The sequence below is a fragment of the Setaria italica genome, unplaced genomic scaffold (genome assembly GCF_000263155.2).
Source record: "Setaria italica strain Yugu1 unplaced genomic scaffold, Setaria_italica_v2.0 scaffold_13, whole genome shotgun sequence".
NCBI classification, from domain to species: Eukaryota; Viridiplantae; Streptophyta; class Magnoliopsida; order Poales; family Poaceae; genus Setaria; species Setaria italica.
The window spans coordinates 87,100-96,880 of record NW_014576737.1 but is presented as its reverse complement, the minus strand read 5'-3'; the positions used below and the strand labels follow the sequence as shown (position 1 = coordinate 96,880).

At 40.5% G+C, this 9,781-nt stretch overlaps 1 protein-coding gene across 3 annotated transcripts; it reads left to right on the top strand.

Moving 5' to 3' along the window:
• The first annotated feature begins 325 nt into the window (after window positions 1-325).
• On the top strand, window positions 326-9,365 carry LOC101776626 (mitogen-activated protein kinase 11). Of its 3 annotated transcripts, XM_004987251.3 has the most exons (10): window positions 326-887; window positions 1,515-1,923; window positions 2,199-2,326; window positions 3,167-3,226; window positions 5,983-6,132; window positions 6,227-6,382; window positions 6,478-6,689; window positions 6,870-6,968; window positions 7,991-8,118; window positions 8,254-9,365. In XM_004987251.3, exons 1-10 carry the CDS (start codon window positions 861-863, stop codon window positions 8,508-8,510), a joined length of 1,626 nt encoding a protein of 541 aa, XP_004987308.2. In that variant the 5' UTR covers window positions 326-860; the 3' UTR covers window positions 8,511-9,365. The 3 variants fall into 3 exon arrangements, with proteins under 3 accessions (XP_004987308.2, XP_012698641.1, XP_012698642.1); XM_012843187.2 differs by lacking the exon at window positions 5,983-6,132; XM_012843188.2 differs by lacking the exon at window positions 7,991-8,118.
• Window positions 9,366-9,781: the final 416 nt, after the last annotated feature.

Sequence of the window (9,781 nt, the reverse complement as noted above, 5' to 3'; positions counted from 1 at the left end):
TCTCTAGTAGTAATTAACACGGTCAATCGCAACTTTAACTACTATTTTTTATACAAAATATTAATAAAATAGAGCCAAATTATTCTTTTATGAAACTATATTTCGAGATGAATCTACTCCTATCTTTTTCATATATCAAACTCAACATATAAAAATAATTTAAGTTAAAGTTCGAAATATTTAACTTCTAACTAGCTTAAAACGCAGAATTTCGAACGGGAGGGAAGAGAGCGTATCAGCAAAGAATGATGCAAAAGTCAAAGATCTCTCGATCGAGATTTGCAGCCTACCTTCCAGGTTCAACCCCAGATAACCGCCACGCACGCAAAGTTCACCGCACCACACGCGGAAAATATCCCTCCCCAACCCCATTTCAGCTGCGCTCTCGACCCCGTCGCCCACCTCTCTGCTCCGCCGACCGCCGCTGCCCTGCCGCACAACAACCCGCCGACAAGGCGGCCGCTCTTCCGTCTCCATCCCCCTTGTCCTGCCCGCTCAGCGCCTCCTCCTCCTCCCCAGATCCCGAATCAGAGGAATTACAGCCTCCGCCGTCGCCATCGCCCACCCCTGCGGTGCTGTCTTGTCTGGAAGCCTTCGAGGACCCCGGCCGTGGCGGTGGCCGCGGCAGATACGGCCGCCAGAGGCGCGGGGTGCATGAGGAGGAGGAGTGGCGGGGACGACTGCGGGCTCGCCATCCGGAGCAGGAGCAGATGGGGGAAGTGCGGCTGATCCAAGCCTGAGAGAGATAACGAGAGAACAAGGGGCTGTCTGGTGGATTTTCTTGAGGGAAGGCGAGTATCGGGAGCAAGGAAAGAGCACATATTGTATCTTGGGATTATTGCTCAGCAGTTGGCGCCAAGATGCAGAACAATGACTGGCGGAAGAAGGTGCGAGCTCGACCTCTGTTTCTTGGATTGATTGATCTTCCTAGTTCCAGCGGGTTAGGGTAGTGAAATATGCAAGATACCGATATTTTGATAAAGAATCAGTGCAGGAAACTAAAGTTTGGCGTTTCTAACAGATTGATGCGATATTAGAATACAGGTATATATTTGTTTTTTCCTTGCATAATTTGTTCGATGAACAAGGAACTAGGTAACTGCTAGAGGATCATAAAATCTGAGAAACACACCTTTGGTACCTGCACTCCAACCCTTTATGCTGCCCATTCCATTTTTTATGAAAGAGAAAATATGTCTCTGCAAAATATGGTAAGACATTGAAATTAAGCTAATATTTCTTAGTTTGAAAACAAGTGGTACCTCTTGCTAATGTTTCTTAGGTTGAAAATCAGTGGGAAAAAAGAATGTTTATTATTTATCCGAGGATGACAATCTGCAGGCCCCGCCTCAGGCATCTTTTTCTTTGGTCTTGCCAACGATCACTGGCTTGATTTGCAGCTTTATCATTATAACTATGATAGTGGCATCTTTGCATGTGAATAGTGCTATTCTTGTTCTGTAGTTTTTGTAAATGATTATTATTAGTCATCTGATTATTATTTTCTATTTCAGAATGCACAGGAAATGAATTTCTTTTCTGAATACGGTGATGTTAATAGATATGAAATTTTGGAGGTCATCGGGAAAGGAAGTTATGGACTTGTATGTTCAGCAAACGATAAACATACTGGAGAGAAGGTTGCAATAAAAAAGATACACAATATTTTTGAGCATATATCGGATGCAGCACGCATACTCCGTGAAATAAAACTTCTGAGGCTTCTGAGGCACCCTGACATAGTGGAGATAAAGCATATAATGCTACCCCCATCCAAAAAGGATTTTAAAGACATATATGTTGTCTTTGAACTTATGGAATCAGATCTTCATCAGGTCATAAAGGCTAATGATGATTTGACGAGGGAGCATTACCAGTTTTTCCTCTACCAGATGCTTCGGGCTTTGAAATATATTCACACAGGTATCTATTTCCTTATGTTCTTAATTATCAATATCAATGTTAAAGTGCTTCTATTTTTTATATAACTACCTGTACCATGCACACATATATTCTTTGTTCCTTTCTTTGCCTTGCATAGCTTCATTATATTTATTTTCTTGTAAATAGCACTTTATACCGTTCATCATAAACTATTAATATTTGCATTTTTGGTTATTTATGTTGAGACAGTTTGTATCATTTCTTGTTTTCTAAATATGATCTTAACGAATATTGTTGTGTGTGATTTGATGCAGCAAATGTCTATCACCGAGATCTAAAGCCCAAAAATGTACTTGCTAATGCAAATTGCAAACTCAAAATATGTGACTTCGGCTTGGCAAGAGTGGCATTTAGTGATGCACCCACTACAGTCTTCTGGACCGTAAGGATTTATTTGATGTTATTTTATCTTAAAGTTGTATCATGCATTGGTAGTAGATTTTATGGCAGCACGTAGCAGATATATATGATAGTTCTAGGTTCCAGTTACCTCTTTCATGAAACTAGTAGTTTATTGATGGTCCCGTGACTGATAACGCATGATATGCCTTTCAGTCCACTGTCTGTATATGCACCTCAATGTGTTTCTTGTGATACCTATCTATAGCAGTGCTACTAGGCAGCATTGGAACTTCGTACTTCCATATAGTATGCTGTTAGCAAGCGTTCATGTTAAACTTTGGACGTCCCTATTGCTACAATTTTTGAGACAAAGGAAAAAGAAAAATGAAATTCAAATGAAAAATGGAAAAGTCTATTTACCGCCTGAAGTATAACACCATGTTCCTTATCCTGCCATTTTTCTACTGTGATGACTTACATGATTACAAATGTGGCAATAGTGAATCAGTAGATGAAACAAAACATTATAGAAATGGCTAAGTGCTTCAGGGAGCCATGATACTGGGTTTAGGGGGGTTACATCATATATGGGAGGGGCAAAGCAGACTTTTCCAGAAAAAAATTACAAATACTTTGTGTTCAAGTGGGCCTAATTCCACATGTGGTCAGATGGGAGTGACTACCCCCCCCCCCACCCCCCCATGTGTGATTGGAGCGTGATGGTTTGGGTGGCTAACCTGTAGCTTATGAGTTTTGGAATATGTTACTCATGTAAACCAATGAGTGTGCTTTCTAATAGTTACCTTGCTTCCTATTCTTTACTTGTAGAGTACTATCAAATATGAACTCATAGATAACAAGCATCAACTTCCTTTTGCAGGATTATGTGGCGACAAGATGGTATAGAGCTCCTGAACTGTGTGGGTCATTCTACTCCAAGGTAAGGGTCTATTATGATTAAAGATAGATGAGCTGGCATAATGAAAATCAATGATGCATATTGAAAGCACAACAAAATTGGGCTGGGTTAAATTGATTTTCACAATGGTTAAATCGCATGAAAATGGCCATGCTCTAGCGGGATGCTGATCTTTTCGCTGTGCGCATATGCTGGGTAGTAGGATGGGGAATTCGCAAACGCATTTTGGAGCAAATAATTTGCAGCTGTCTGGTTAGTGGGCTAGTAACAGTTGAAATTTGGCTTTGTACTGTTTGATAAAGAAACAACTCAAAGTATGTTTTATTTAACTTTCTATATGCTCTGGAGTATCCCATGCAAACAGAAGAATGGCAAATGGCCATGCTAAAGGTTTTGTAAAATCATTCCCAGAAATCCTCAATATTGACTAAATTACAGTGATTTCATACTTAATTCCAACACAAATTTCAACTGGAAGATGCCTCTTGAATCCTTGTTACCACTTACAGGTGTTTACTATTGTTTCCATCCATATGTTTTAGTTTGATATTTAAATTTAGGAAAAATTGATTTACTCACATCGAATGAACACCGTTTTAGAAATATATCATCGAACTGACTCGGTACACTTTAACACCATCGAAAGATCGTGCCGTTTAGAAATCTACCATTCTGTCACATTTTCTGTCAATGCAGTCATCTTCTCCGTTGCATCTTCGTCCTGTTGCTCTGTTCCAAGCTGCACGCCTCTCTCCTCCAAAAGCTTCACAGCTCCTCACGTTTCTTGGTAAAGCTTCCGGGAGCAATTGCGTGAGTGATGAGCAGCAGGCAAGTGACGCCGTCTGAGCAACGATCAAGAGTGCACAGGCCAAAACGCCGCCCCTCACACGGGTGCTGATTGCTTTCATCGTTGCCGTTCACCAAAAGCGAGCACCAATAGCCCAATCAAACCATGGGCCACCGAAATTGATCTATAAATCCACCAAATCGAGCAGCTCAGCAACAAAACTGAACCACAGTGCAACAAATCAAAACATGCCGGTGGACAAACGGAACAACAATGATGGACAGCGGACCGTCTTGCCAAATGAGAGTTGCCTCATCCTGATGTCTGTCCTTTTTGTGATCAAGAAGAGGAGACCATTCAGCATCTGTTAGTTGGCTGTGTTTTTACAAGGCAGATTTGGACTTTGGTTCTCCAACCCCTACAACTGACCGCCCTGGTACCCTTGCCTTCTGAGGGTCGTTTTTCTAGTTGGTGGAGGAAGGCTTGGCGTTCAGTTCCTAAGGAGATGATGAAAGGACTTAACTCGCTAATTATCTTGGCGTCCTGGGAGGTTTGGAAACACAGGAATTCCTGTGCATTCGAGAATGCTAGACCAAGCACCTCTGTTCTGCTCCAGAGAGTGACAGATGAGTGTAGCGTTTGGGGCATGGCTGGAGCAACCAAACTTCAGGAATTCCTAGTGAGGTCGCTGGCCCCACCTGTCTAGGTTAGGGTTCTTTTGGTCGTGGTCCTGTAGGTTGTTGTGGCGTGTCTGTAAGTTTCTCCGTGGAGGTGTGTGGGTGTGGGTTCCTGTGCTCGGGTTTTGGTCCTTAACCGGTTTCGTTGTACGCTCTTTTCTCTCTTAATGAAATGACATGCAGCTCTCCTGCGTCGTTCGAGAAAAAAAACAATGCATCAAATTGAGGGTTCCAATGAGCAGGTCGCCAGTTGAAGTGTCATCAATCAGTACAGGCGGAGCTTGCCGCCGTGGACAAGATCAATTTCCACCTCGTCCAAATCATCTCATTGTCACATATTTGCACTGAATTGAGCTTATGGTTTGGGATAAGAAGGGAAAGAAGGAAAAGGAAAGAGGAATGGATGCTCAGACGCTCTTGACTCGCGAAGAAGACTGTAGATGACGGAAACTAGAAAGTCTGGACGGAAAACGTGACAGAATGGTAAATTTCTAAATGGCGTAATCTTTGGGTGCTATTAAAGTGTAACAAGTCGGTTCAATGGTATATTTCTAAAACGGTGTTCTTTCGATGTTGTAGAACCAATTTTTCCTTAAATTTACTACATGGCACTTCTGGCAAGCTTTTAGTTACCTGGTTGGTAGTGCTTGTTTTCGTTGAAAGATCACATGTCGGTGTATAAGACGATATCAGTAGCGTCTTTTATTATCTGAATAAGTTGCAAAGAATGCTTCTCTGGCAAAGGTTTCACGGTGAATAAATAATAATGATATAATAGCGCAAGCACCTGAAAGAAGCAGTATGCTACCCTATGGTTCCTATGCTCTTTTTGAGCCACTCTCCCTCCTGGACCCCTAGCCCACCCGTCCTACAAGTCTACAACACTCTACAAAGCGGCCAACTAGTAGCATTGTGATGCACAAGACTATTGGTCCTGTGATTTGGATTTCTCATTTTGGCTTTACTCACTAATTTGCTTAGATGGGCAGCAATTTCAGGTATAATATTTTAAGAAAATAGCAACAGACACACTAAATGGTTCATAGGTTTGTTCAACTAAATTTAGATGCAGCTTAAGGCTATGATACTTGCAAACTTATGTGGAACAGAACTGTAAGATAAATCTCAAGGATAAAGCACAATTAATGAGCAACAGCCTTCAGTTGACATGCATAGCAAACCCTAGATTGTGTCACCTTTATCATAACGAGCACATTCAAACTTACTAAGAAAAGATCTTGACAACTTCTATCATATCAATATAAACAATATAATAGTCTTTATCCATGAATTTGCTGTTTTCTGAATTGCAGTATACACCAGCTATTGATATCTGGAGTATAGGGTGCATATTTGCTGAGGTGTTGATAGGAAAACCTTTATTCCCTGGAAAGAATGTAGTTCACCAGTTGGATTTAATAACTGATCTTCTGGGAACACCGCCATTAGATGCTATTTCTAAGGTGCAATATCTGACCTTTAGATATCTTTATTAAGGTGCAAGATTCAGTGATTCTGCTTCTAAATTTTGGCACTACTGGTTCTATCTCTGCTTAGGTACGGAATGACAAGGCAAGAAAATACCTGACGTGCATGCGGAAGAAACAACCTGCATCTTTCTCGCAGAAGTTTCCGAAGGCTGATCCATTAGCTTTACAGTTGCTTAGGAGGCTTCTAGCTTTTGATCCAAAGGATCGCCCATCTGCAGAAGAGGCATGTCATGCAAATGATTGTCTTGTTAATCACATCACTCCTACTTTAATGGTCTTTTAGGGTCTTGATGATCTTGACATATGTGCAAATCACAGGCATTGGCAGATCCTTACTTCAATGGATTAGCAAAGGTAGAGAGAGAACCTTCTTGTCAACCAATTCCAAAAGTGGAGTTTGAATTTGAGCGCCATAGAGTAAGAAAGGAGGACATCAAGGAACTGATTTTTCAAGAAGTTTTGGAGTACCATCCTCAACTACTGAAGGAGTACACCAGTGGGACAGAAAGGCCAAATTTTCTTCACTTAAGGTTATGAAAGTTCTTTTTATATGCCATTGGAATGTTATTGAATTACTGAAATGCCATTGCAAAGAAAATGTTCCCCTATGCGAGAATAATTTTCGAAACCATGCATTTGTGTTGCTGGCGTTTGCATTCCCTTACCTGTTACAACTGCCTATACATTTTCCTCATTTTGAGATCATGCAGTGCTACTGACCAATTTCGAGAACAAGTTACCCAACTTGAGGAAAATGGCAACAAAAGTGAAGTAGCACCAGTACAGAGGAAACATGCTTCTTTGCCAAGGTAAATTCTGTCTTCTGTTCAGTTTGCATCTCCCACTAGCAGTATGTCCTAGTATCAATGCACATCATTCAGTACATATATGATCTAGTGCCTACCTGGTAGACCATGAATTTGCCCTGTTTTTAAAAATTATCTTTTTCAGTGTCTGTGCTCATATGCTTCGCAATACTGAGGCTAACATTCTTGAAAAGCATAGAGATTTTGTGATTCTGTCCTCTTCATTAGCTTGCTGGCCCTTCTATCCCTGCTTCTGTCTGGACAGGAATAAGTTAATACACACATCGTGGTCTTTCAGCTGTAACCTTGTCAGCCCTTTAGTTCTGCCTACCATCTCCTAACCAAAGTACCAAACCCTATCAGCCAGGAAGCTTACCTGCGAACCTTGACAAACAAAACCTTTTTGAGTTTTTACTTATTAGTGAATACTATTGTGTAAATCCCTTAGGATTTGTTTCCTTCTTAATGACCATTAATGTGTAGAAGCATGATTTTCTAGTTCAGGTGATCCTGTCACCCTATGTCATACTGAAATCCTATTGAATTTTTACTCCCTCTGTCCACAAATGTAAGTGTTTCTAGGGGTTTTAGGACAATTTTAAGAGTAATGGAAATGACTGTGGTGCCCCTTAATCAATCACCAAGATTACATAGATGCAATTAACGCCTGCCTTTTTAGTTAACCAATCACCAAGTTTAAACTAATGATGAGAGAGGGGGAGGGGTGGATTATGCCAGAAATGCTTACATTTGGACAAATTTTGAATGCAAGAAATTCTTTACATTTGTGGGCGGAGGGAGTAATTTTTACCCTTCAAGTGAAATCTTGCTTGAAGTTCTTATAATGGATGACCTACAATAACTTTGGTAGTTTTGTGGCAACAAAGCTAATTGTTGGGTACAAATTGGTAATTTACTGTTTTGAAATGCATTATTTGAAATGTAGCTTCATAATAAGTTGATGACTTTCCACCGTGTGGACTCTCATGTGTAGCGGCATCTTTTTTTCTTTGACACAAACATAGGTCAACAGTAGTGCATTCAGCTTCTATTCCTTCAAAGGATCATAGACATGAGGCGTCATCTAGTACAAAGCGTGTGGTAGATGGATCTTGGAATGAACAAATTCATGGAGTACATGCAAGTATAGCTGGTATTGTGATATTACATTCCTTGCAAACAATAATATTATCTGTTAGTCAATATGATTTGTGGTATTGTCAAGTCAGTTTCAATCTACCGACTGACTGGTCATGTTAGCAATAATGCCTTCCTTTCTGCTTTGTAGGCAAACATTCAACAACTGTTAGGCCTGTGATGTCCTGTGATAGTAAAATTTCCCAGGATATGAATGATCCAAGGAGCTTGGCACCCTCAAATCCATGGCAACCAAATATCATCCATTTTCCGAATCATGCTGTGAATTTTCAGAACCTGCCATCTATGGGTTCTCTACTTGATGCAACAAGCCCAGCCCAGAATATGCCTGTAGCCACTCCAAGCACTGAGTCCAGACCAGGGCAATTGTACTTGTATATGCATTAATCAGTTACTGCTGACAGAGTCGCTGTACAAGCAGCCTCTGCTTCTCATGGCCCTGTTCCAGCTGTACCTTACAGCATGCCAGGGTTATGACAATTAATCTATTGGATCAAGGAAATCTGGCTTTCTTATCTGCTATCCAATGAAGTATGAATATCGAAGTGCAGCTGGAGGCAGATATTTCAGGTCAGACAACAGGACGATCAACAAGTTCTCTTTGCAACCAAAGTCAATGGAACATTGAGTCTTGGCCCCACCAAGTGATCAAATTAATGCCTACAGAAGACCTTTGAGGTATTAAAGCAAAATAATATGATCATCACGACCTTATATTATTGTTATCCTGTGTTCCAGAGTTGTTAGTGGTAAAGGTGTTTCGGATATGCTTTATTTAGCAATCTGGGTTTGCAAGGTGAAAGACTGAAAGAATGCAAGTAGTGCAACACATAATCAATGGTTTTGACTCAGCCTGATATGATCTTCAATCCTGTGAGCACCACCTAGTCAAGTGGCCATGGGTTTTCTGGAAGCTCTCTACCCAGTATTGGAATCCTGTGAATGAGCCCCAGTTAAGTGGCCATTGGTTTTCTGGAAGCTCTATAACCCCGTATTGTAATTGTAATGGTTACTCGGAATTAGAGGCCAGAATACAGAGGTGCTACAATTCTCCAGTTCACTGACAGTTGGGATCAAAATCTAATATATTGATATTTGGGCCCTGAATTAGTACTGCTGAACACACTAGGGATGATTCATTATGCTTTTGATCCAATGCTTGTGAGACGAATGCATGAAACTGTAATTTTGACTTCTAAATAAAGTTACCAGTCATCTGAAAAGTTTTTCAAATATTTCACATGTAAGATGTGTAATAGCTGTGCCAATCAAAATTTCTCAAGGCAACATGTCTCCATGCTTAGCTGTAATACTAAGCCTGCTAGAAGCGTACATAATCTGTCTCCAATGCGTCTTTAGGTGGATCACAAGATCATCTTCTGATGCTCATCAGGATTTTTGCTGATCAGGAAATCAAGTGGTATACTTTCATGGTAAATTCAATAATTAATCATTAAGTTGATTCCTTCTAGGTGCAACTTAAAAGACTTCATCTCTAAATATCTCTAAATATGATTAAAGATATGCTCTCCTCGTGACGACATCCTTTGAACTTTAATGTTTAAAATGTCTTCGTAACATTCTACATAAATGTGCCTCTACATAAATATGCCTGAGTATAATACTTAGTCCTTCAAAAATTTAATTTGTAATTCTTC

Bases quoted from the DNA above. Each gene is read 5' to 3' on its own strand.
- LOC101776626 (XM_004987251.3), top strand. From the start codon at position 861: ATGCAGAACAATGACTGGCGGAAGAAG. The intron at 3,227-5,982 runs GTAAGGGTCTAT...TCTGAATTGCAG, and splicing joins GTGGGTCATTCTACTCCAAG to TATACACCAGCTATTGATAT. The intron at 6,969-7,990 runs GTAAATTCTGTC...ACACAAACATAG, and splicing joins AAACATGCTTCTTTGCCAAG to GTCAACAGTAGTGCATTCAG.